At 49.5% G+C, this 27,400-nt stretch overlaps 1 protein-coding gene across 2 annotated transcripts in view; it reads right to left on the reverse strand.

The window, feature by feature from the left end:
- The window catches only part of LOC142311935 (oocyte zinc finger protein XlCOF8.4-like), a 56,190-nt gene extending 30,424 nt beyond the window's left edge, over window positions 1-25,766 (reverse strand). Inside the window, exons 1-6 of one of the 2 annotated variants that reach the window (XM_075350803.1) lie at window positions 25,683-25,766; window positions 3,603-3,747; window positions 3,294-3,473; window positions 3,088-3,211; window positions 2,907-3,004; window positions 1,758-1,821 (exon numbers count right to left, since the gene is read on the reverse strand). In XM_075350803.1, coding sequence (XP_075206918.1) covers window positions 1,758-1,821; window positions 2,907-3,004; window positions 3,088-3,211; window positions 3,294-3,473; window positions 3,603-3,680 — 544 coding nt within the window. In that variant the 5' untranslated portion in view covers window positions 3,681-3,747; window positions 25,683-25,766. Of the gene's footprint in view, window positions 1-1,757; window positions 1,822-2,906; window positions 3,005-3,087; window positions 3,212-3,293; window positions 3,474-3,602; window positions 3,748-20,759; window positions 20,826-25,682 lie in introns of those variants that run through there. The other variant, XM_075350804.1, reaches the window with a different exon arrangement.
- Window positions 25,767-27,400: the final 1,634 nt, after the last annotated feature.

Consider the following 27,400-nt stretch of genomic DNA (forward strand, 5'->3'; position numbering starts at 1 on the left):
AAGAGACGTATTAGGCGCCACATGTCAGACGCACTGAATTCTTCCGCTATGAATATATCTGCGGTTTCTAAACATTTTGTTTTAGTACATAACAGATGCTTAAATTCTTTTACCTTTACAGGCATAGAAAACGTTTTCAGACCGAGTAGAGGAGGTGACCACAGAAGGAAGCTCTTGAACAGAGGATCCTTCTGGATATTCAAACTTGGCACCCATATTCCTCACGGTCTGAACACTCGGCAAGATCTTATTACTCAGTATACGTGACTTTTTGGACGCTCCTGTACATCTGACATATTACTCCCTTCTTTTCCTATTTTTTCTCATCTTTGATAATCATGTCAAACCATCATTGAAAAAGGAAAATATGGGCTTTCACATGCCTATACATCATTACATTATATTTCATGAATACATATTATTGCTCCCTTTCTGCCTTACATTTTTTCCCAGTATTTATTCCAAAAATAGATTTTAAACAGGTTTTTTCCTTTTTTGCTATGACTCCCACCACATAACATCATTTACATTTAATAAAAAAAAAATAATTCCTTGACATAGCTCTCCTATATTTTCAACATGGGAATTACATGTTTTAACTCACTGCACACTTTTTGTTTTTTTTCAGTCTGTGTATTTTGTATGCAACTTTCTGCACATTTTCGCACTTATATCTCTGTTTTTAGATACTTATTTTTTATTTTCCTCACCTTTATCATGTGCTGTTTCTATGAAACCTGTAAAGGGTGTATACCTCCCTGGACTCTTAATTAGTCAGCACATGTATACCTATGACGTTTTCTAGTATGTCTTTAAATAATCTGTTTTAGAGATATCATGCATTCCATGACTAAGACCGCAAGGTCGAAACGCGTAGGGTAGCACCTGTTCCCTCGTGTCACTGTGTTCCCCACTGATTCTATGTTTTTAAAGGATTTCAATAAAAAAATCCCAGTTTTATATTCACATCTCCGTCTACGATGCTGGATTTTTTCCTTACCTTTAAGTGCTGCCTTTTGGGGATCCTCTTTTCAAAGTCAATGAATGGTTGGATTCCTACCATAGCAAGGATTTAGTGGCAATTGGATTCCTAGAAGTTGCTGTAATAAGGTCATCCTTGATTTATAAAACCCTCCAATCCCAATACCCATCCTTTCATTTGAAAAGTGCAAATTCAGATAATTGTTGTTAAGCTTATGCACAAAATCAGACAATAGTCCAGACAAATCATTTGTAGATTCACAATTACTTCAGGTGTGTCATCTTAAACCAGTAACCCTAAATCATGTCACTTTGTGTCCCTCTGTTGATATCTCAGGAGTCTTCTTGTGGTCTGAATTCATAGTCCTATAAATTTTGGATGTTAGAAAAAGTAAATTATTTTATCTTGTGGCTTGAAAAAATATGGTCCATCGTCTAATAATGTAATATAGCATACTCACCTTATCGATTCCCTGATGCTTTTCTTCCAATGTTACCCAGGTACCCAGTCAGTCTCCGTGATTCCACATTTGACCAAAGACCGAACATCCGTACTGTGGACAGTGACTGACTCCAGAGCAGAATGTATAGATATTGCCACATATTTTCATTCTGAGAAATGTCAATTTTGTCCATTGAAACTTTCCAAAAACAATATGTTAAGAAATAAAAAATATAAAGTCTGTATAACAAACCCTAAAAAGATCAACACATAATTCTACAATCCAGTGACAATAAAATCTGTAACTTCTCTGCATTTAGTGGTCACTACTCACCTGTGCGGTTATCTGTAGGAATCTCCTCTTTACACCGCTCATCACCCCTCACATATGTCTCACCCTGAAACAAATAGTGTAAAAGTCACAGACAGATAGAGAAGTTGTGTGAAATAGTTATCACATATTTACAGATCTCCCGTATAATCCAACCTGTCGGCTCCTAATTGTAACCAGCAGTCTCCATAACCAGAAAATTGTGAGAAGATCCAGACAACATCTAATGTCTATGATCAGCTTTACCCTGTCTAGTTATATCCCACTTCTGTTGAGGAATGACAAGTGCATTTGGACACATTAGTTGGACTCCAGCGACGTAATAAGGTGCAATTTTCCTGGCTGAGCCCCGCTTGTTCCTCAGAACAGTTCTTCACAGCCTTCTCAACTAGTTCTTCAAATTCACAGATGAATGAATGTTTTCCATTAAAAGAGTTGTTGTTTTTTTTTTTTACACCATTGCATATAATTCCCTCTCCCCCAACAAAGTTGGCAGTTTCTAAAATATTGGCCCTGGTTAATCTACCACTGATAATGATGCCTTTTCCAAAGTCAGTCAGATCTCTCAATTTTCCTATCCTGATGTGGATTCACACTGATCCTGATTACCAGAAACTGAATAGGGCTACATGTGCACGCTGCATCTTTTTGTGTTCACAAACTGCAGGCAAAATGCAGACAAAACTGCACCTTGTCAGAGAGAGCCTGGAAATGTCACAAAAATTGCTTGTAATTATAGGTGCGTTTTTGCTGCGTTTTCGGTGCGTTTTTCACAACCTGCGTTTTTGCTGCGTTTTTGTGACAAATATTGACAAAAACGCAGGAAGAATGAACATGCTGCATTTTTTTTGTCACAAACTTTTGACAAATAAAACGCTGACAAATAAACTGCAATGTGCGCATAGAAAGTCTGACTTCTCATAGACTTTGCTGGGAAGTCAGATGTCAGAAAGTTCTGACAAATAAACTGCAGCCAAAAACGCAGCAAAAAAAGCAGTGTGCGCATGTAGCCTAAGTTAATTTTGATGTTGATGATGTCCCCAATAAATTGTTCATTGTCTGATACCAGTGGACAAACAAGACTGACCAGAAGACCTTCACAGCTGTCTACACATCATAGGGAAGATTTCATGACATCTTCTCTCCATCTACCTGATCATCCTGAGGAACATCGAGATCTTCTTGTTTACAGTCCTGTGGAAGAAGAGGACGGGGACATTTCTTCGGCATTGTCCTCTCACTGGATAGATCTGGAGGAAACACATACAGGGACTGAATTCATTCTTTACATACAGATAATTATAGGCCGTGTGTATTTAGTCTTGTCTATTACCTGGTGATGTGAGGTGCTGGGGATCCTCCATCATGACGTCCTTGTACAGATCTTTGTGTCCTTCTAAATACTCCCACTCCTCCATGGAGAAATAGACGGCAACATCCTGACACCTTATAGGAACCTGACACATACAATGATACCGTCATCCCCCGATCCCTTCATAGCGTTACTGTATAATGTCCCAGCATTCCCAGCAGTGTCACCTCTCCAGTCAGCAGCTCAATCATCTTGTAGGTGAGTTCTAGGATCTTCTGCTCATTGATGTCCTCATGTATCAGGGGGTGAGGTGGAGGCCCCGTGATTGGGCTCAGGGGTCTTCCCCATCCCTCAGACACAGGGCCCCGACAGCGCTCACTAGAGGTCTTCTTCACTACTGTGTAATCCTGGTTATGGAGAGACACATTAATAAACCTCACTACAGACATTTCCAGAGTCCTCACCTCTCCAGTTCTGTCCATCTGTTATTCCCATAGATAAGAATGATGTAATGTGACGTCATCAGAATCTCTCACCTCTCCGGTAAGCCGGAAGAGGATCTCTAGGGTGAGGTGTAATATCCTCTCCATCATCTTGTCCCTGTCCCTATCCATCCTTTACGGGTCAATCAAGAAAATTCTCTGAAACAGAAGATCTGAGAGGATCCGATATTGTAGGGACCTGAATGGGGAGAAGATGACGATGTAACATCAGAAAGATCCCATGTAAGAAATCTCCGGAGCTGTTACCAGCTTCACATGATCACTACATCCAGTCCTGGCCCCGTCCTGCCCCCCGTATAACACACAGTGCAACTATAGTCACAAACAGAGATTTATCACAGAATATCTCCAATCCAGCACCAAAAACACAGAACAAATCTAAAATATCTGAAACTTTGATAAATATTTCAGAAAAACAAAGACAAAGTTATAAAGTGCAGGAACCTCCACAGAGATCGGATGGCAGAACTGGGGCCGTCAGTAACAGATAATGATAGAACATTAATACCTCCTGATAGTGACAACATGGAGCGGGCGACGGCCATAATGGAGACTGTACAATAACAGAGCAGCGAGCGGCGTCAGGAGGGAAGTGACCCAATCTAATCCCATACAGACAGATCTCCTGATAGAGCCGCACAGACGGGAACACGTTCTGTCTCCTGGAGTGTAAGCGCAGCACTAAAGGAGTTAATGCCCCCCTGTGCCCAGTGATGGTGAATAATAATAATATTTATTCCTTTATATATCGCTATTAATTCCATAGCACTTTACATACATTGTGAGCCCCAATGGGGACAGTGTTGCCAATCTAAGGTCCCTAACTGTATGTTTTTGGAGTGTGGGAGGAAACCGGAGAACCCGGAGGAAACCCACGCAAACACGGGGAGAACATACAAACTCCTTGCAGATGGTGTCCTTGGTGGGAATTGAACCCAGGACCCCAGCACTGCAAGGCTGCAGTGATAACCACTGAGCCACCGTGCTGCCCATATCTCCACATACCTCCTCCTGCAAGGGTGACAACATGATGCAGACGACGGCCATAATGGAGACTGTACAGTAACAGAGCAGCGAGCGGCATCAGGAGAGAAATGATCCAATCTAATCCCATACAGACAGATCTCCTGATAAATAACACCCCAAGCATCCCCTGTGTGGCTCTAGGGGTTGTATGATGCTGCAGGGATGCCTGCTGTGGGATTTGTAGTGCGCATACGATGCAGGGCGTTTGCACGTGGTGGGATTTGGGGTGATGTACGATGCTGTGGAGGATGCCTGCGGTAGCATTTGGGGGATGTACGATGCTGGGGGATGTCTCTGGTGGGATTTGGGGGGTGTCCGATGCTGTGGGAATTTTGGCAGGGGTTTATGATACTTTGGAGACAGCTGCAATGGGATTTGGAGTGCTGTATGATGTCGTGGGCATTGCCTGCGGTGGAATTGTAGTGGTGTACAAAGCTGGGGGTTTGCGTGTGGTGCAATTTGAAGGGCGTACGATACTGTGGGGAATGTCTGTGGTGGCATTTGGGGGGTGTACGATGCAGGGTGGGATTTGGGGGGTGTAGGATGCTAGGGAGATTGCTTGTGGTGGGATTTGGAGTGGTGTACAATGCTGGGGATTTGCCTGTAGTTGGATTTGGAGGCTCCATGCTGCTGTGGGAATGCATATGTGGGATTTCGGGATGTATGATGCTGAGGGGATGCCTGTGGTGAGATTTGGAGAGGTGTACAAGGCTGAGGGGATTTAGGAAAGTGTACAATTCTGTGGGTGTGCCTGTGGTGGGATCTGTGAGGTATATGAAGCTGGGAAAGATTCCTGCGGTGGGATTAGTAGTGGTGTACAATCCTGGATGTTTGCATGAGGGGTGTTGTTACGAATCGGCGCCGCCATAGCCGCAAGCAGCCCGCTGCGGTTCCAGTTATGCCCAGACGCCGACCGCCGTTTTTGTCCGTGCCTCGGGTCGTCTAGCTGGCTGCTTCCTCCTCCAAGTCTAAGTGTGGAGAGGCGGCTAGTGCGCATGCGTGTGCCGATTTACCCCAGCCAGAGCCTAAATCCAGTGTTTCGCCTAGTGAGCATGCTCAGCCTGATTGTGCCATTCCTGAAGCTAAAGGCTGCTTTACACGTAGCGACATCGCTAGCGATGTCGCTCGTGAAAGCACCCGCCCCCGTCGTTTGTGCGTCACGGGCAAATCGCTGCATGTGGTGCACAATATCGCTAGTACCTTTCACACGTACTTACCTTTCTAGCGACGTCGCTGTGGTCGGCGAACAGCCTCTTTTCTAAGGGGGCAGTTCGTGAGGCGTCACAGCGACGTTACAAGGCAGGCGTCCAATAGAAGCGGAGGGGCGGAGAGCAGCTGCACGAAAGTTACGCCCACCTCGTTGCCGGAGGACGCAGGCACGGTGTTGTTCGTCGTTCCTGGCGTGTCACTCGTAGCGGTGTGTGCTGCCTCAGGAACGACGAACAACCTGCGTCCAAAAGCAGCAACGATATTTTGTAAATGGACGACGTGTCAACAATCAATGATTTGGTAAGTATTTTGCATCGTTAGCGGTCGCTCATACATGTCACACGCAACAACGTCGCTAACAAGGCTGGATGTGCGTCACGAATTCCGTGACCCCAACGACATCTCGTTAGCGATGTTGTTGCATGTAACGGGGCCTTAAGTCTTCGGTTTAGGCTACTGAGCATACTTGGACATTGTGCCATGTCTAAGTCCTGTGTTGTGCCTACTGAGCAAGTTCAGATAGATAGTCTGATTTCTGAGACTGTTGTTCAGGCTACTGAGCATGCTCAGGCACTTAGTGCATCAGAGGCTAGGTCCGGTAAGGAGCTCACTGGGCATGTCCGTGAGGTGGCAGGCTCTGATAGGCCGACACACATCAGGTGTCCTGATGATGTGGCCACTCCGGACTGGCTCGAGGAGGCCCGTCCCTAGACACGGCACCTCACCATTGGTCGTCAGAGGATGACTGCTGAGGTGTTTGGGGTGTGGCAACAATGAGGTCATCAGTGATAGGCCAGATAGGCCGCTGGTGATGTCGCTGATGATGTGGCACTCTGCTATTGGACCCTGGCTGGAGGTGCCATTGTGGTTCACCCTGGGTTTGGGGCGGACCCAGGTTATAAAAGGGGCTGGAGAGAACATGGAGGTGCGCAGTCTTCACATTTGCTCAGACAGAGCACACCTTCATGTTAGAGCCTCATTGCGGCATAAGCCATATATTGGAAGCAGTAGGCAGGGTTAGGCGTCCGGTGCTTGTAACGCCAAGACACCCATGGCTCAGCACCATGGGGTCAGGCGCCGGGCTTCCACCTCCTACCGTCCAGACCTGCTAGTGCAGCCCAGTGGAGTTAACTGGGCTGCGGCTGCTGCACCACCTGCCTTCAGTGTGTATGTGTCAGTGTGCAAGAGATTTTAGGGCAGACACCGGTACCGGGTATTTGTGTCTGGATACAGCTGTGTTTCGGCATGGTACGGGTCAGGGTCCTTGTGGTCTGACGTGCTCCCTACGCACGTGACCAGTCTGCAGTATCAGTGGCAGACTTGTGTCTGCGTGTGCCTGCCCTAGGTACCCTGTGACGCCAAAAGGGTTCACAGTCTCCTCATCCAAGTGACGTTTAACTCGGTCAGGCGCCTATTAGTTTCAGAGCCACCCAACTCTGTACCCCCCGCCTAACCTTCGGGTTGCCAGCAGCTCCTTTGTCACCTGGAGCACGGTGGGCCCTGTGATACCAATGTGATATGACTGAAGTTTGAATGTAATTAGATAGGAATCATAATCAAAAGATAGGAGTGATCCCAGATATTATTTGACCTATCAATAATTCAGTATCAAAGAGATGTCCTTTGGAGGGCCACTAATGATGACCAAGGAATACATGTCAACCAGGTTTTGAAGCAGTTTTTAGATAATAAGGAAGTAACATTTACAGTTCCACTTGCCGGAAACTTGTGGTTAGCTTAAAGACAGGTTTAAGGAAGCTTGCATATGAAATTTACGGCTCATTGCAATATTTCACTAACACTATGGTCAAACTGTGGTCGGTCAGTTGTCAACTGGCAGAATGTGCAGGAAGCTGCCGGTGCCCACAGCATTTTGTGGTCAAGTTACATGAACATGACTCAGCTGTCACATGCTGGTGACCATTTAAACACAACCTACAATGTTTTCCTATAAAAATACACCAGACTCGCTTAATGTTAGGGAAACCTTCCAGGACATTGAAGTGTACGTACGCACTGTTCCTGTGATGCAAGATGCCATGTTGATTCCTTATCATTAACTCGAGTTCCCTCCGATGTGAAAGGATTGCTACAACATAACGGTAATGTTGATGCATATTTCTGTTATTGTATAAGTTTCTATGACTATAGTTCTTATGCCTATGTACCATTGACTATATATATATTCATGTGCTATTAAAATAAATAGTATCTTGTTATAAAGAATATTAGTATTCGTGCCTGATTAGGATATCAGTGAGCGCTTCGTAAGTACGGGCTTTCAGCCCCCTTTTTAGTAGAATTTAGCAAGACATAAATTGGCGTAGTCGGCAGGATTACTTCTATAAGAAGTAATTAACGAATTTTTGTAATTTAGAAGTTAAAAACATATATTTGGCAAATTTCCAGATATTTTTCAATCTTTTTGCATAGTGTCAAAATGTTCAGAAAACGTAAGGATAATGTTAAGGAGGTTGTTGTGGAGATCCCCGGCTGGACTGAGGCTCCCTACAATCTTATAGCACATGAATTGGTCAATTGTGGATTGGCAGAACAATGGCAGAATAAGCTCAAGGGTAGTGAGATTACTGATGTTGTTAATGTACTCAGTAGTGTCCCTGTGAAAGCAGGTGATGTAGTGTCTTTAGGACGGCGCATCTGGATTTTGGCAAGTGCATATCGCGAGATGCATGAGCGTAATCTAAAGATGCAGAAGAAATGTTCCCAAATGGAACAAAAGATAGTAGAATTAGGTGGCCAGAAAACAGTTCTGGAATGTAATACCAGACTGTTGAAGGATAAATTGGAACATTATCAGAATGTGTCAGAAAAAGCTGCCGTAAAAATTGCTCAAAATAAGTACAAGAAAAGAAGAGGAAAAGTAAATAAAACCAAAGTACATAAAAGTATCGCCTCAGCTTCTGTAAACTGGGATCCCGATACTTGGGATGGGGATGTGTGGGATTCATCTTCATCATCTGATGAGGAGGATTACCATAAAGGGAAGATTCAGGCTAATCCCGTGAGGAGGCGCTTAGAGAGGACAGAGAATGAGATCATCCGGGAACATGTCCGGGATGGTCAGGGGAATCTGCAATATGACGAAGATGGTAATGCCATCACAAATGAGAGAACGATCCCTCATGTAAAAAATCGAGTAACCATTGAAGATTACTCTCAGGGAGAAGTTGATAGCATTTTAACACATGTGAGGTAGCGCGGTCGGCTGCGCAGCAGAAGACACGGGATCCAGGCATCAAGGTTCACAGCACACGGTGTTTAATGTCCAAACAAAAAGTCCATAACAAAATACATGTGCCTCTCCAGCAGAGGGCTCAGGAAGTTCTGGTCACTTCCCCCACACCCGGCACACCTGCCCTCGTTCCTGTTTCCTTTTAACCCTTCCTTAAGCCTGTAGGGAAACAGCATTAACCCTATAGTGGATTTACTTTCTATCATGGAGTGAGCACAACCTGGGCGAGACATACCGGCCGTCATAGATAACCCCGGTCACAGTCTCACATACCCCCCCCCTCAGTTCAAGCGTGCGGGGTTGAACTCCAGCCATCAAGCACGGGCCGCGGGACAAGGCATCGGCGTTGCCCTGCAACCTACCGGCCCGGTGTTCAACCGTAAACCGGAAGTTCTGCAGAGAAAGGAACCACCGGGTAACCCGGGCATTCCGTTCCTTGGCGGACCTCATCCAGACCAGTGGAGAGTGATCCGTCACCAAGCGAAACTGCCGTCCCAGCAGGTAATAGCGTAGGGACTCCAAGGCCCACTTGATCGCCAGGCACTCCTTCTCCACTACGCTATAATTCCGCTCGGGAGGGGTGAGCTTCCTACTCAAGAAGGTGACGGGGTGTTCCTCCCCCTGAACCACCTGAGACAGCACTGCCCCCAGGCCGACCTCCGAGGCGTCAGTCTGTACTATGAACTCCTTCCGGAAATCAGGGTTGACCAGAACGGGCTGTCCGCACAGGACCCCCTTCAGGGCCCGGAAGGAGTCCTCGGCCTGCGGAGTCCACCGCACCATGACGGACTTCTTGCCTTTGAGAAGGTCCGTCAAGGGGGCTGATAGTCCCGCAAAATCCTTTACAAACCTCCTGTAGTACCCCACGATACCCAGGAAGGCCCTAACCTGCTTCGTGGTCAGGGGTCTAGGCCACTTCTGGATCGCCTCAACCTTGTTAATTTGGGGCTTAATCACTCCTTGGCCTATCACGTAGCCCAAGTAGCGGGCTTCCGTGAGTCCCAATGCACATTTCTTGGGATTGGCTGTCAATCCGGCTGTTCGAAGCGCGTCCACCACCGCTTGTACCTGTTCCAAGTGGGTCTGCCAATCGGAGCTGTAAATAATGATGTCATCCAGGTACGCTGATGCATACGCCTGGTGGGGTTCCAGCACTAAGTCCATCAACCTCTGGAACGTGGCCGGAGCGCCATGTAACCCAAAAGGCAAGACAACATAGTGGAAGAGACCCTCCGGCGTAACAAAAGCTGTTTTCTCCTTGGCGGACTCCGTTAGTGGCACCTGCCAGTACCCTTTGGTCAGGTCGAGCGTGGTAAAATATCGCGCCTGTCCCAGCCTATCAATCAGCTCATCCACCCGGGGCATGGGGTAGAGATCGAACTTGGATATTTCGTTCAATCTCCTAAAGTCATTGCAGAACCTTAAGGAGCCATCGGGTTTTGGTATTAGGACAATCGGACTAGCCCATTCACTCCGGGATTTTTCGATGACCCCCAGGCGTAACATTGTCTTTACTTCCTCCGATATGGCTTGTCGTCGAGCCTCCGGCACCCGGTATGACTTCAGGCGTACCTTCAGGTGGGGCTCGGTGACAATATCATGTCGTATCAGACTGGTCCTACCGGGCAGCTCGGAGAAGACATCGGGGTTCTGCTGAACCAACCGTCTGGCCTCTCGCCTCTGTTGCTTGGTGAGGGCTTCTCCAATCCTTACTTCCGGTTCGTCCTCTCCGGAGGTCGCTGGAGCCGGATGTGAACGACCCGAAGAGGAGGGAGGTGGGGAAAAAACAGCCATCAGGCTTTCCCGTTCCTGCCAAGGTTTTAATAGGTTGACATGGTATATTTGTTCAGGTTTCCGCCTACCGGGCTGCAATACTTTATAGTTAACCACCCCTACTCTTTCCTTTATCTCGTAGGGGCCTTGCCACTGAGCCAGGAATTTGCTCTCCGCCGTGGGGATCAATACCAACACCCGATCCCCGGGTTTAAAGGTCCGCACGGTGGCTTGTCTATTGTAGCGGCCGCTTTGCGCGGCCTGAGCCTCCTGTAAGTGCTCCTTCACAATTGGCATGACCGCGCTTATGCGGTCCTGCATACCCAAAATGTGTTCAATCACACTTTTATGGGGGGTGGGCTCTTGTTCCCATGTTTCCTTTGCCAGGTCCAACAATCCCCGGGGATGTCGCCCGTATAACAATTCAAAAGGCGAAAACCCCGTGGATGCCTGTGGCACCTCTCGTATGGCAAACATCAAATAGGGAAGCATCATATCCCAGTCTTTCCCGTCTTTTGAAATCACCCTTCTTAGCATGGTTTTCAGGGTTTTATTGAAACGCTCGACTAAACCGTCCGTTTGCGGATGATACACAGACGTACGCAACTGCTTGATCTGGAGTAGCCGGCATAGCTCTTTGGTCACTTTAGACATGAATGGGGTCCCCTGATCCGTAAGGATCTCCTTGGGCAATCCCACCCGGCAGAACACAGCAAACAACTCCCGAGCTATAAGCTTTGCTGCAGTATGTCTGAGAGGTATCGCCTCGGGATACCGGGTGGCATAGTCAACGATCACTAGGATGTGTTGGTGCCCTCGAGCGGACTTTACGAGGGGCCCCACCAGATCCATCCCTATCCGTTCAAAAGGGACTTCTATAATGGGTAACGGTACCAACGGACTGCGAAAATGGGTCAGGGGTGCAGTAAGCTGACACTCCGGGCAGGTTTCGCAGAACCGTTTTACCTCCCCAAAGACCCCGGGCCAATAGAACCTTTGCAATATTCGCTCCTGCGTTTTCTTGACCCCTAGGTGGCCACTCATCAGGTGTTTATGAGCCAAGTCGAGGACCCGCCGGCGATGCGGCTGGGGCACCACCAACTGTTCTACCCCTACGCCCCGTATTTCATCTACCCGGTAGAGTAAATCCTGCTTAAGAGCGAAATGGGGGTACCTTACCTGGGCACTGGGCAGCTGTGCCACCCCGTCAACTACTGTCACCCGACTCCGGGCATGTATTAACGTAGGGTCCTGGAGTTGGGCTGTCCCAAACGTATCCGGGGACGCCTCCAACTCCGGGATGGGCTCGACCGTCTCAGCCTCTCCTGCCAATACCTCTAGGGGTGACCTATCGGGTTCACACTCTGTCCCTATCATCGTGACCCCTACGGCAGGTGTCCCGGATTCAGGATTGTAGGGCTCAGGTCCCGGACCGACCAATATCTGAGGGGACTTAGGGGGTCCCCTCCATAAAGTCCAAAAATAGGGCAGATCCCTTCCTAGGATCACGTCATAAGGAAGAGTGTTAAGAAGTCCCACCTCATGTTGCACCTGACCGCAAGGTGCTGTGATGGTGACAATCCCCGTGGGATAGTCGTGGCGGTCCCCATGTATGCAAACCACCCCCACAGTGCGTCCTGTGGCCTTTACTTTAGCTCTCAAGGTGGATCGCACAAGGGTCACTAAGCTTCCGGAATCCAACAATCCTGTAACCGGACATCCATTCACCTGTATTTGGCACAAGTGGGGCTCTGTCTCTGGGGAGACCAGGTCAGCGGTACACACCACCTGAGCATACATTGAACCCCGCCGGGTAACCCCACAATCCATGGGCTCCGTGGTGAGTGGACACTGGGCTTCCATATGTCCCACCCGCTGGCACCGCCAACATCTAATAGGGAAGGAAACCCCCTTGACAAGTTGTCGTTTAGGGTACATGGCCTTCCGGACCTCAGGAACGGCGGGCGCGGCCTCAGCCAGGATGGTAGCGGACTCCTGTACCGGTGTCGGCGGTGGGTCCTTGGCCCTAGGCTTGGAGGGGCCGGACCGACGGGCGGTACGCAAAGTCTCAGTGTCCCGTATCAAGTCCTGCGTAGCCACATGCCGCTCTACCAGGGACACTAATTGGTCCAGGGTACTCGGGTCACCCTGTCCTACCCACCGTTGAACGGTGACGGGTAAAGTGCGCACAAAACGATCCACTACTACCCTTTCCACCATTTGCGCCGGGCTCAGAGTGTCAGGCTGCAACCACTTTTTTACAAGATGTAATAAGTCATAGGCCTGGGAGCGTACGGGTTTGGCTTCCTCATAGAACCACTGATTTACCCGCTGAGCCCGTACATAGGTATTCACCCCCAACCGAGCCAGTATTTCGGCTTTCAGGGTCACATAGTCAATGGCGTCCTCGGTACCGAGGTCCAGGTACGCTTTTTGGGGTTCCCCCGTCAGATAGGGCGACAATACCTCAGCCCACTGCGGGGTCGGCAGCTTTTCCCGCTCGGCCACCCGCTCAAACACCGCCAGGAACGCTTCCACATCATCACCCGGGGTCATCTTTTGCAACGCTTGTCTCACCGCTTTCCGGACGCTGCCGTCGTCACCCGGTCCCGGGGTTGTTGCTGCCGGTCCGGCACGGATCGACTTGGCCAGGAGAACCATCTGTTCTTGGTGCCTTTTTTCCTGCAATTGTAAGGCTTGCTGCTGACGTGCATTGGCCTGCTCCATCTGTTCTTGGTGCCTTTTGTCCTGCACTTGCAAGGATTGCTGCTGACGTGCATTGGCCTGCTCCATCTGTTCTTGGTGCATTTTGACCTGCACTTGCAAGGATTGCTGCTGACGTGCATTGGCCTGATCCAACTGTTCTTGGAGTTTTTTTTCCTGCACTTGCAAGGATTGGAGCAGGTGTGCATTGGTTTGTAGCTGCTGTGCATTAGCCTGTTGCTGCTGTGCATTAGCCTGAGCCAAATGCTTTAGTATGTCCTCCATGGCGTCGCCGGGTTTGGGCTGTAGTATAGCCGCTCGAATCCAGGACATGCGCAGCTGGGTCACCAGGGATGGATGCTACACCTCACCGGCTGTCATGCCCGCATTCTCCACCATATGTGAGGTAGCGCGGTCGGCTGCGCAGCAGAAGACACGGGATCCAGGCATCAAGGTTCACAGCACACGGTGTTTAATGTCCAAACAAAAAGTCCATAACAAAATACATGTGCCTCTCCAGCAGAGGGCTCAGGAAGTTCTGGTCACTTCCCCCACACCCGGCACACCTGCCCTCGTTCCTGTTTCCTTTTAACCCTTCCTTAAGCCTGTAGGGAAACAGCATTAACCCTATAGTGGATTTACTTTCTATCATGGAGTGAGCACAACCTGGGCGAGACATACCGGCCGTCATAGATAACCCCGGTCACAGTCTCACACACAGTTTAGACAAAAACCAGGAGAAGGAGAAATTCCCTGGTTGGTCAGGGTGCACGATCTCGGAGGAGGTGGAGTGCACTTTGACGCCGGAGACGTGGCAAAATTTGTCACCATGTCTCGGGACCCAGTAATTCAGAGATCAATAAAAAATTATTTTGTTGATCATAATGAGCATGGTACTCAAAACTTAATCATGATCTTAGCCCATGCTTTTCTGGACAAATACCCATCAGAAGCAGACTTTCCTATCAATGATAAACCTTGGTATACCTTAAAAGATGGTATGGAAAGGCTGAAGGAAGAAGCAATGAGGAATGCTCTTCCTCTTTTGGGAATGGATGATGATTATCTCCAGTACCCATTGACAGCCAGCATAAGAAATAGGCTGGTTAAACATGCTCCTCCAGCATACAAAACAGTTATTTTAACCTTAACTGTAGCGCTGACTGGAGAATCAATCGGTGTAGTTCTAGGGAGGATGAGGGAGTTACAGGATATGGGACAGTGGGATAAATCATCCCCTGGAGGCCCGGTTGGTAACAGTAAGCCAAACAATCCTGATTGGAAAAAGAAATCAGTAGGGGAGGCCCCACGGGTGTCTCGCAAAGACATGTTCCAGGCTTTGCTTAAAGCCGGGATCAATAAGGAAAGGATTGATGGAAAGGAGACAGGAGAATTATGGAAGTTGTACAAACAGAAAGTTCTATCTGCAAAGAAAGTGACCACTACAAATGTGGAAGGGGGTTCAAAAACCCCCAAGGTAAAGAAATTAGAGGGAAAAGGGGAAAAAACCCCAAAGAAAGTGTCTTGGGAAGATTTTCAGTCAGTTTATCCATGGGAAGAACTGGCTGCAGCCGTGGCCACAAAGGTTACGGAAGGAAGGGCTAATGCACAGACTGAAGTCTGTGTAAATGAAAGTTCAGAAGGAAGTGATTTACTATAGGTAGCCAGCCAAGCCCCCCTATTGATAAAAAGGGACGAACGTCCCTACGTCAATCTTAGCATACATTGGAAAGGGGGAAATGTTCAAAGAGTCCCAGCTTTGATTGACACGGGGGCGGAGGCTACTTTAATTCATGGAAACCCAGAAAAAATAAAAAGACCTCAAGTAAAAATTGCTGGACTAGGTGGTCAAGTGATCACCGGGGTTCAGACACAGGTAGCTTTGAAGATAGGTAATTTACCTATCAAGGAGTATACGGTACTGGTAGTACCTATACCAGAATATATTTTGGGAATTGATATCCTAAAATGGATGACTCTTAATCTAACCGAAGGAAAATTCTCCTTTGGGGTTATGTCTTGTCATAAGGAAATGCAGATTTCACATTATATCAATGATATAATGATACAAGGACAAGATGAGCAAAGTGTGAAAGATCAATTGACAAAACTGGTTGCTCATATGTGGAGTAAAGGATGGGAAATCAATGATGCCAAGGTTCAAGGACCTTCTCAGGTGGTTACATGTCTAGGGATTCAGTGGAACAAGGGGCACAGAGAGATCTTGTCCAATGCCAGACAGAAAATTATTAATTTTCCGGTCCCTAAATCCAAACAGGAGACTCAGTCTTATATTGGATTGTTTGATTTTTGGAGACAACATATCCCTCATTTGGGACAAATGTTGGCTCATTTGTACAAAGTAACGAGGAAAAAATATGAGTTCCACTGGGGAGAGGAACAGCAAAATGTGTTTGAGATGGTCAGGGAAGTGTGGCAAGACATTGAAGGGATTAGTCAATCTACCAAGACCACTGTATTTCATGTCGATGCTCATGTCCCTACTAACTCACTTGAACGTTTGTTTAATTCAGAAGCAGATAAAGCAGCAGCCATCAGACAAGTCAGTCCAACAGTTGACAAGACAAGGTACAGCTGTTTGGGCACACCAGAAAGAGCGACACCTTATTCAGCAGGTTTAGACCTCAGTACATTGGAAACTGTCGTGGTACCCCCAGGTAAGGTAAAACCAATTTCAACAGGATTGGGTTGCCAGATACCAAAGGATCATTATGGTCAAATAGCCACTCGTTCTAGTTTAGTGTTAAAAGGAGCCATAGTGGTGGGAGGGGTAATAGATGCAGATTATCAGGGAGAAATCAAGGTACTGATGCTAAATTTTGGAAATGAACCTTTGATCTTGATGAAACACCAGAAGGTGGCTCAGGTGTTGATAATTCCAATAAACTTGTCTGAAATAAGAGAAGGAACTGCCCCGGCAGAATTAACAATACGGGGTACTAAAGGTTTTGGATCCTCTAATATTAAAAATGTAGGAGCAAAAATATGGATTCAAAACCTCCAAGGACCGCCCTCAGAGACAGAGGTAATAGCGGTCGGAAAAGATCGTACTCTCCTGATAATGAGACCAGGAGTGGAGAAGTGGGAATATGTCCCACAAGAAAAATGTTATTTACGAGAATAATAGTGTATCTTTATTTGCAGAAGGTGTGGTAAATAAGCGGAATCCATGGTATCGGTTATTGGGAAGAGCTCGATAGTGATGAGATGGAGAAATTCCTGTGTTTGATGTTTGCCTCTTTGGTCCTTGGATGGACAAGTCTACATCAGGAGGAACCTATGGCGAATGAATTTCTGATGCACCATCACATTTTCAACACACAGATTGCTGGATCTGTACACATTCTTCGGTTACAGCCACCAGTATCCCTTATCTGGATGTCCCGGTATCGATGGAGGAAATCTTAAAGTAGAAAAGTTGTTCTGATCATCTTGCTGATAAAGACACTCGAAGTGTTCGTCTATAGAATACTACAGTACCCATTTCCATAGTGGGATGGATCAATCTTCCATGGTGGCAAGGCAATTTGAATGCAACAGTCACCAATTTGCAATATCTGGCTTTTATGGGAGGAATTTGGGTACTAAGATATAAGACTGGACTGACTAACCTGGGATTCATCCCTATAGGGAATATAAAAATAAGTTTTGGGACATCTATAAATACTGTAGATGCTTTTAAACCCAGCTTAGTGGAAAAGACAATTCATGATATGTTATGGCCTTATGCCAATATGTTCATAAATGGGACTAGTGAAACTTCTAGTAACATATCGGGAAATGTAATGTGTAATGATTCCTTTGAATATCGAGCAAATGCCAAAACACATGATATTCAAGGGAGCTTTTCAGATAATATTGCTTTTAGTTTTAATATACTATACATAGTAGTGAAACTGATTATATTTGTGATTCAACGTTTATCTAAACAAAGCAAGACAATTTGTGGCAAACAATATTTCTTGGTCATGGTATGGTGTATTCCGAGTGATCTTCTTCTAGTGGAATACTGATGATGGAAAATAATCCCTGGGATCAAGGACCGATTGTGATACCAATGTGATATGACTGAAGTTTGAATGTAATTAGATAGGAATCATAATCAAAAGATAGGAGTGATCCCAGATATTATTTGACCTATCAATAATTCAGTATCAAAGAGATGTCCTTTGGAGGGCCACTAATGATGACCAAGGAATACATGTCAACCAGGTTTTGAAGCAGTTTTTAGATAATAAGGAAGTAACATTTACAGTTCCACTTGCCGGAAACTTGTGGTTAGCTTAAAGACAGGTTTAAGGAAGCTTGCATATGAAATTTACGGCTCATTGCAATATTTCACTAACACTATGGTCAAACTGTGGTCGGTCAGTTGTCAACTGGCAGAATGTGCAGGAAGCTGCCGGTGCCCACAGCATTTTGTGGTCAAGTTAAATGAACATGACTCAGCTGTCACATGCTGGTGACCATTTAAACACAACCTACAATGTTTTCCTATAAAAATACACCAGACTCGCTTAATGTTAGGGAAACCTTCCAGGACATTGAAGTGTACGTACGCACTGTTCCTGTGATGCAAGATGCCATGTTGATTCCTTATCATTAACTCGAGTTCCCTCCGATGTGAAAGGATTGCTACAACATAACGGTAATGTTGATGCATATTTCTGTTATTGTATAAGTTTCTATGACTATAGTTCTTATGCCTATGTACCATTGACTATATATATATTCATGTGCTATTAAAATATATAGTATCTTGCTATAAAGAATATTAGTATTCGTGCCTGATTAGGATATCAGTGAGCGCTTCGTAAGTACGGGCTTTCAGCCCCCTTTTTAGTAGAATTTAGCAAGACAGGCCCCGACTGGCGATTAGAATATATACCACCTTATCCTAATCTGCCAGTTCCCCCGTAACAGGTGTACGATGTTGTGGGGACTCCTGTGTTGGGATTCAAGGGGTGAACAATGCTGTGGGGAAAGCCTTTAGTGAGATTTGGGTTGTGTACGATGCTGTTGGGATGCCTGCGGTGATATGTGGGTGGTGTTTGATGCTATGGGGGATTCATGTAGTAGCATTTGAAGGGTGTACGATGCTGTGGAGATTTGAGGGGGGTGTATGATGCTGGGGGGATGCTAGTGGTGGGATTTGGGGTGTGTATGATGCTGTGGGGGTTTGCCTGTAGTGAGATTCGGTGGGTGTATGATGCTGTGGAGATGTCTGTGATAGCATTTTGGTCCACTTCAGCTTCTCAGGCAGGTCCTATTAAAGTTATTTTTTGAATAAGAATCGATGTGGCAGTAATCAGGCCTGGGTGTGGCTAGAGATAATAAACTCAACTTACCAAAGATATGATAAACCACAGTTAATTTAGGTTTTAAAGGGGGGGGGGGACAATCACTTTTTTTCCATACACAGGGCCCTATAGGTTTGGATTTCTTTTCTCCTTAATATGACTTTCATTATATATATATAATATATATATATATATAATATAAAATAATGTCTTTAAACAATATGGGTCAGCCCATGTGATGATGTCATGTATTTGGAAGCTTCTGATAGGTTTATTGGCAACATCTCAGTTAACCCCTTCAGCCCCAAGCCTATTTTGACCCTAAAAACCAGGCCATTTTTTGCAATTTTGACCAGTGTCACTTTATGAGGTTATAACTCTGGAACGCTTCAACGGATCCCGGTGATTCTGAGATTGTTTTTTGTGACATATTGGGCTTCATGTTAGTGGTAAATTTAGGCCGATATTTTTTGCGTTTCTTTGTGAAAAAAACGGAAATTTCGCGAAAATTTTGTAATTTTCAAACTTTGAATTTTTATGCTCTAAAACCAACGAGACATATGACACAAAATAATTAATAAATAACATTTCCCACATGTCTACTTTACCTCTTTTGGGGAACAAAAAAAAAAAATCAAGGAAGTTATAGGGGTTCAAAGTTTATGAGCAATTTCTCATTTTTACAACAAAATTTATAAAGCCACTTTTTTTAGGGACCACATCACATTTGAAGCGATTTTGAAAGGTCTACATGACACAAAACACCCAAAAGTGACACCATTCCAAAAACGGCACCCCTCAGGCTACTCAAAACCACATTCAAGAAGGTTATTAACCCTTCTGGTGCTTCACAGTAACGAAAGCAATGTGGAAGGAAAAAATGAACATTTTACTTTTTGCAACAAAAATGTTAATTTAGCCTCAAATATTGCATTTCACAAGGTTAGCAGGATTAAATGAACCCCCAAAATTTGTTGGGCAATTTCTTCTGAGCACGCAGATACCTCATATGTGGCAAAAAAACACTGTTTGGGCGCACGGCAGGACTCGGAAGGGAAGGAGCGTCATTTGACTTTTTGGACAGAAAATTAGCTGGAATCGTTAGCCGCACCATGTTGCGTTTGGAGAGCCCCTGAAGTGCCGAAACAGTGGAGCTCCCCCACATGTGACCCCATTTTGGAAACTAGACCCCTCATGGAATTTATCTACATGTTTATTGAGCACTTTGATCCTCTGGGGGCTTCACAAAAGTTAATAGAGTTGAGCCGTGAAAATAAAAAAAAAGATTTTACCACAAAATTGTTACTTCAACCACGTAGCTTTTTTTCACAAGGGTATCAGGAAAAATTGCACCATAAAATGTATGGTGCAATTTCTCCTGAGTACACAGATACCTCATATGTGGTGGAAATCAAATGTTTGGGCGCACAGCAGGGCTCGGAAGGCAAGGAGCGTCATTTGACTTTTCAAACGCAAAATTGTCTGGGATAATTAGCGTATTCCATGTTGTGTTTGGAGACCCCTTGAGGTGCCGAAACAGTGGAGCTCTCCCACATGTGACCCCATTTTGGAAACTAGACCTCCCATGGCATAGAAAAAAAAACAGGGCATACGCACGAATGTTCTGCAAAAAAGGGGGGGACTAGGTGGGATGGAAAAAAGAAGTCCTGTCCAAAGTCGAGTACGACTGCAGGACGATTGCTGATCAGGTACCTAATTGTTCAAGTTTTGTTTTGTTTTTTATTTGGGGTGCACAAAAAAAGCAAAAACTAGAGCACCAATTACGTACCTGATCAGCCAATCACGTAGCTGATCAGCACTTGGCGGCAAGCAGGTGGGGGAGGGGGGGAGGGAGTGGGAGATGCAATTGGGGATAGTTAGAAAAGAGCCACGAACAATACTTACAGGATGGATCAGAACAGCAGCAGATGTCGGGGGCAGCGGCATATAAAGGGAGCATCTGTGATTGTGAGACGGAGGTGGCTGGGATAGGGTGGAGGCGGCTGGGATAGGGTGGGGGCGGATGGGAAAGGACGCAGTGGATGCAGGATCGGCAGAGGATGGGGTGAAGGGGGGATGGGAGTGGGAGGTGAGATTGGGGATAGTTACCTTACAGGATGGATCTAGGCAGCAGGATCACAGGAGATGAAGGAGGCAGCAGATCGGGGAGGGTGAGAGGGAGTGCAGCGCAGATCACGGGGGAGACAGGTGAGCAGAGCATAGATCACGGGGGTGAGAGGTGAGGGAGCACAGATCACAGGGGTGAGAGGTGAGGGAGCACAGATCACGGGGGTGAGAGGTGAGGGAGCACAGATCACGGGGGTGAGAGGTGAGGGAGCACAGATCACGGGGGTGAGAGGTGAGGGAGCACAGATCACGGGGGTGAGAGGTGAGGGAGCACAGATCACGGGGGTGAGAGGTGAGGGAGCACAGATCACGGGGGTGAGAGGTGAGGGAGCACAGATCACGGGGGTGAGAGGTGAGGGAGCACAGATCACGGGGGTGAGAGGTGAGGGAGCACAGATCACGGGGGTGAGAGGTGAGGGAGCACAGATCACGGGGGTGAGAGGTGAGGGAGCACAGATCACGGGGGTGAGAGGTGAGGGAGCACAGATCACGGGGGTGAGAGGTGAGGGAGCACAGATCACGGGGGTGAGAGGTGAGGGAGCACAGATCACGGGGGTGAGAGGTGAAGGAGCACAGATCACGGGGGTGAGAGGTGAAGGAGCGCAGCTCACGGGGGTGAGAGGTGAGGGAGCGCAGATCACGGGGGTGAGAGGTGAGGGAGCGCAGATCACTGGGGTGAGAGGTGGCGGGAGAGCGGACAGCAGATCACGGGGTGACAGGTGAGGGAGCACAGATCACGGGGGTGACAGGGGAGGGAGCACACATCACGGGGGTGACAGGGGAGGGAGCACACATCACGGGGGTGACAGGGGAGGGAGCACACATCACGGGGGTGACAGGGGAGGGAGCACACATCACGGGGGTGACAGGGGAGGGAGCACACATCACGGGGGTGACAGGGGAGGGAGCACACATCACGGGGGTGACAGGGGAGGGAGCACACATCACGGGGGTGACAGGGGAGGGAGCACACATCACGGGGGTGACAGGGGAGGGAGCACACATCACGGGGGTGACAGGGGAGGGAGCACACATCACGGGGGTGACAGGGGAGGGAGCACACATCACGGGGGTGACAGGGGAGGGAGCACACATCACGGGGGTGACAGGGGAGGGAGCACACATCACGGGGGTGACAGGGGAGGGAGCACACATCACGGAGGTGACAGGGGAGGGAGCACACATCACGGGGGTGACAGGGGAGGGAGCACGCATCACGGGGGTGACAGGGGAGGGAGCACACATCACGGGGGTGACAGGGGAGGGAGCACACATCACGGGGGTGACAGGGGAGGGAGCACACATCACGGGGGTGACAGGGGAGGGAGCACACATCACGGGGGTGACAGGGGAGGGAGCACACATCACGGGGGTGACAGGGGAGGGAGCACACATCACGGGGGTGACAGGGGAGGGAGCACACATCACGGGGGTGGGGTGACAGGGGAGGGAGCACACATCACAGGGGTGACAGGGGAGGGAGCACACCTCACGGGGGTGAAAGGGGAGGGAGCACACATCACAGGGGTGACAGGGGAGGGAGCACACATCACAGGGGTGACAGGGGAGGGAGCACACATCACAGGGGTGACAGGGGAGGGAGCACACATCACAGGGGTGACAGGGGAGGGAGCACACATCACAGGGGTGAAAGGGGAGGGAGCACACATCACAGGGGTGACAGGGGAGGGAGCACACATCACGGGGGTGGGGTGACAGGGGAGGGAGCACACATCACAGGGGTGACAGGGGAGGGAGCACACCTCACGGGGGTGAAAGGGGAGGGAGCACACATCACAGGGGTGACAGGGGAGGGAGCACACATCACAGGGGTGACAGGGGAGGGAGCACACATCACAGGGGTGACAGGGGAGGGAGCACACATCACAGGGGTGACAGGGGAGGGAGCACACATCACAGGGGTGACAGGGGAGGGAGCACACATCACAGGGGTGACAGGGGAGGGAGCACACATCACAGGGGTGACAGGGGAGGGAGCACACATCACAGGGGTGACAGGGGAGGGGGCGGGTAGCCGATCACGGGGGTGAGAGGTGGGGGGGAGTGGGCAGGACATCACGGAGGGGACAGGGCGCCAGCTGATCACGAAGGGGAGCGGCGGGCAGCACATAACTGAGGGGAGGGGGCGCACAGCGCATAACGGAGGAGAGGGGGCGCGCAGCGCATAACGGAGGAGAGGGGGCGCGCAGCGCATAACGGAGGAGAGGGGGCGCGCAGCGCATAACGGAGGAGAGGGGGTAGGCAGCCGATCACGAAGGGGAGAGGCCGGGCAGATCGGGGAGAGCGGTGACACTGTGGCAGATCGCGGAGGGCAGCGGCGGATCGGGAGAGGTGGAGGTGCGGGCAGCAGATCGGGGAGACAGGTGGCAGATCGCGGAGGGCAGCGGTGGATCGGGAGGTGTGGGGGTGCGGGCAGCAGATCGGGGAGACAGGTGGCAGATCGCGGAGGGCGGCGGCGGATTAGGAGGTGTGGGGGTGAGGGTGCGGGCAGCAGATCACGAGGGGAGGGGTGCGGGCAGCAGATCGGGGAGACAGGTGGCAGATCGCGGAGGGCAGCGGCGGATTGGGAGGTGTGGGGGTGGGGGTAGCAGATCACGAGGGGTGGGGGTGTGGGCAGCAGATCGGGGAGACAGGTGGCAGATCGCGGAGGGCAGCTGCGGCGGCGGATTGGGAGGTGTGGGGGTGGGGGTGCGGGCAGCAGATCAGGGAGACAGGTGGCAGATCGCGGAGGGCAGCTGCGGCGGCGGATTGGGAGGTGTGGGGGTGGGGGTGCGGGCAGCAGATTGGGGAGACAGGTGGCAGATCGCGGAGGGCAGCGGCGGATCGGGAGGCTTTTCGCCGGTTTCATACAGTGCAATGGCAGCGCAGCAACTTCCGGGTCCCATGCTCCGGTCACATAACAGCATGGAACCGGAGCTTGTCGCCCTGCCATTGCACTGTATACACTCACTGTGCTGGCGTGCTGCAGGGACGACAAGTGAAGCTGATGGGGGCGGTCACCGGCAACAGGTCCATGGTGATTGGAGAGATCGGTCACAAGGCCGATCTCTCCAATCAGAGCTGCTGGAACTGGGGGAAGGTGATCCAGTGAGGTCACCCAGCTCCAGCCAATGGCCAGTGCTACAGCTGCACTGGTCAGGGCTGGATTTCAATGTTTCAGTCATTTTAAATGGCTGGAACATTACAGTGGCTGTGATTGGTTGAGCGGCGTTTGTCAGCCAATCACAGCCTCCGTAGGTCCGGGGAGGAGGCACCACCCCTCCTGAGGTCAGGTACAGGTCCCCTCCTCCCCGAATCTGTGGTTTATGTTAACCGATCGCAGTCACCGGAGGCTCCGGTGCTGCGATTACGCCATGATGGAAAGATCCGTCCTTGGTCTTTAAGGCCCAGGGCACCATGACGGAAAGATCCATTCATGGTCGTGAAGGGGTTAATTAGAGACACACCTGTGCTTTTATTTTAATGTACGTCTGAAACACACTGCTTTTTTATGTAGCATCATGAGAAAGTGTAGAGAAATAAGCCAAGATCTCAGGAAGAGAATTGTGGACTTGCACAAGTCTGGTTCTTCTTTATAAACAATTATACGCTAGTACGAACAAAATAGGAATGTCTAGCCATCGTATTACTCAGGAAATAGATGGGTTCTGTGTACCAAAGATGAACGTGCTTTGGTCAGAAATGTACATGTCAACCCAAGAACAAAAGAAGAAGACCTTGTGAAGATGCTGGTGGAAGTTGGTAAGAATAGGTCATTATCCAGAGTAAAACGAGTACGGTATCAACATGGGCTAAAAGGCCATTCTCCCAGGAAGCCATTTTTCCAAAAGAAAAAAAGTCTGATGTCCTCACTAATATATACTTGACAGGGGCCCATACATTCTGATGTCCTCACTAATATATACCTGACAGGAGCCCATACAGTCTGATGTCCTTACTAATATATACCTGACAGGAGCCCATACATTCTGATGTCCTCACTAATATATACCTGACAGGAGCCCATACAGTCTGATGTCCTCACTAATATATACCTGACAGGGGCCCATACATTCTGATGTCCTCACTAATATATACCTGACAGGAGCCCATACAGTCTGATGTCCTCACTAATATATACCTGACAGGAGCCCATACAGTCTGATGTCCTCACTAATATATACCTGACAGGAGCCCATACAGTCTGATGTCCTCACTAATATACACCTGACAGGAACCCATACAGTCTGATGCCCTCACTAATATATACCTGACAGGAGCCCATACAGTCTGATGTCCTCACTAATATACACCTGACAGCGGCCCATACAGTCTGATTTCCTCACTAATATACACCTCACAGGAGCCCATACAGTCTGATGTCCTCACTAATATACACCTCACAGGAGCCCATACAGTCTGATGTCCTCACTAATATACACCTGACAGGAGCCCATACAGTCTGATGTCCTCACTAATATATACCTGACAGGAGCCCATACAGTCTGATGTCCTCACTAATATATACCTGACAGGAGCCCATACAGTCTGATGTCCTCACTAATATACACCTGACAGGAGCCCATACAGTCTGATGTCCTCACTAATATATACCTGACAGGAGCCCATACAGTCTGATGTCCTCACTAATATACACCTGACAGGAGCCCATACATTCTAGGCTCAACCAGCTCCACATACCTCCTTCAGCAGAGGGTAGAGTCTAGATCCCAGTGGCCAGAAGGACCTCTGATGACGTCACACCCATGTGACCGGCCTCTTGTGTGGGAGGAGCCTGTAGTTCCCGGCAGTCAGTGCGCAGTTGCCGTACAAGCAGCAGGATGTTTCCCCTCTTCCCTGTTTCTGCTGTTTCCAGCCCTGGGTGTGATGTAACAGGAGGTAATATCTGATGGAGCTTATCATGTATGAGCCTCGGGGAAATAAAAAGGGATTGTAGGTCACCGTCTCTGGGTGCAATAGTCTGCAGCAGTAAGTGCAATGCTCTGACCGTGGGAAGGGAGAGAGAGAGGGTGCGATGCTCTGCCTGTGGGAAGGGGGGGAGAGAGAGAGGGTGCGATGCTCTGCCTGTGGGAAGGGGGGGGGGGGGTCTGCCTGTGGGAAGGGGGGGAGAGAGAGGGTGCGATGCTCTGCCTGTGGGAAGGGGGGGAGAGAGAGGGTGCGATGCTCTGCCTGTGGAAAGGGGGGGAGAGAGAGGGTGCGATGCTCTGCCTGTGGGAAGGGGGGGAGAGAGAGAGAGTGCGATGCTCTGCCTGGGGGAAGGGGGGGAGAGAGAGAGAGAGTGCGATGCTCTGCCTGGGGGAAGGGGGGGAAAGAGAGAGAGTGCGATGCTCTGCCTGGGGGAAGGGGGGGAGAGAGAGAGAGTGCGATGCTCTGCCTGGGGGAAGGGGGGGAGAGAGAGAGTGCGATGCTCTGCCTGGGGGAAGGGGGGGAGAGAGAGAGGGTGCGATGCTCTGCCTGGGGGAAGGGGGGGAGAGAGAGAGGGTGCGATGCTCTGCCTGGGGGAAGGGGGGGGAGAGAGAGAGGGTGCGATGCTCTGCCTGGGGGAAGGGGGGGAGAGAGAGAGGGTGCGATGCTCTGCCTGGGGGAAGGGGGGGAGAGAGAGGGTGCGATGCTCTGCCTGGGGGAAGGGGGGGAGAGAGAGGGTGCGATGCTCTGCCTGGGGGAAGGGGGGGAGAGAGAGGGTGCGATGCTCTGCCTGGGGGAAGGGGGGGAGAGAGAGGGTGCGATGCTCTGCCTGGGGGAAGGGGGGGAGAGAGAGGGTGCGATGCTCTGCCTGGGGGAAGGGGGGGAGAGAGAGGGTGCGATGCTCTGCCTGGGGGAAGGGGGGGAGAGAGAGAGAGAGGGTGCGATGCTCTGCCTGGGGGAAGGGGGGGAGAGAGAGAGAGAGGGTGCGATGCTCTGCCTGGGGGAAGGGGGGGAGAGAGAGAGAGAGGGTGCGATGCTCTGCCTGGGGGAAGGGGGGGAGAGAGAGAGAGAGGGTGCGATGCTCTGCCTGGGGGAAGGGGGGGAGAGAGAGAGAGAGGGTGCGATGCTCTGCCTGGGGGAAGGGGGGGAGAGAGAGAGAGAGGGTGCGATGCTCTGCCTGGGGGAAGGGGGGGAGAGAGAGAGAGAGGGTGCGATGCTCTGCCTGGGGGAAGGGGGGGAGAGAGAGAGAGAGGGTGCGATGCTCTGCCTGGGGGAAGGGGGGGAGAGAGAGAGAGAGGGTGCGATGCTCTGCCTGGGGGAAGGGGGGGAGAGAGAGAGAGGGTGCGATGCTCTGCCTGGGGGAAGGGGGGGAGAGAGAGAGAGGGTGCGATGCTCTGCCTGGGGGAAGGGGGGGAGAGAGAGAGAGGGTGCGATGCTCTGCCTGGGGGAAGGGGGGGAGAGAGAGAGAGAGGGTGCGATGCTCTGCCTGGGGG

Source organism: Anomaloglossus baeobatrachus, chromosome 5 (assembly GCF_048569485.1).
Source record: "Anomaloglossus baeobatrachus isolate aAnoBae1 chromosome 5, aAnoBae1.hap1, whole genome shotgun sequence".
Lineage (NCBI taxonomy): Eukaryota > Metazoa > Chordata > Amphibia > Anura > Aromobatidae > Anomaloglossus > Anomaloglossus baeobatrachus.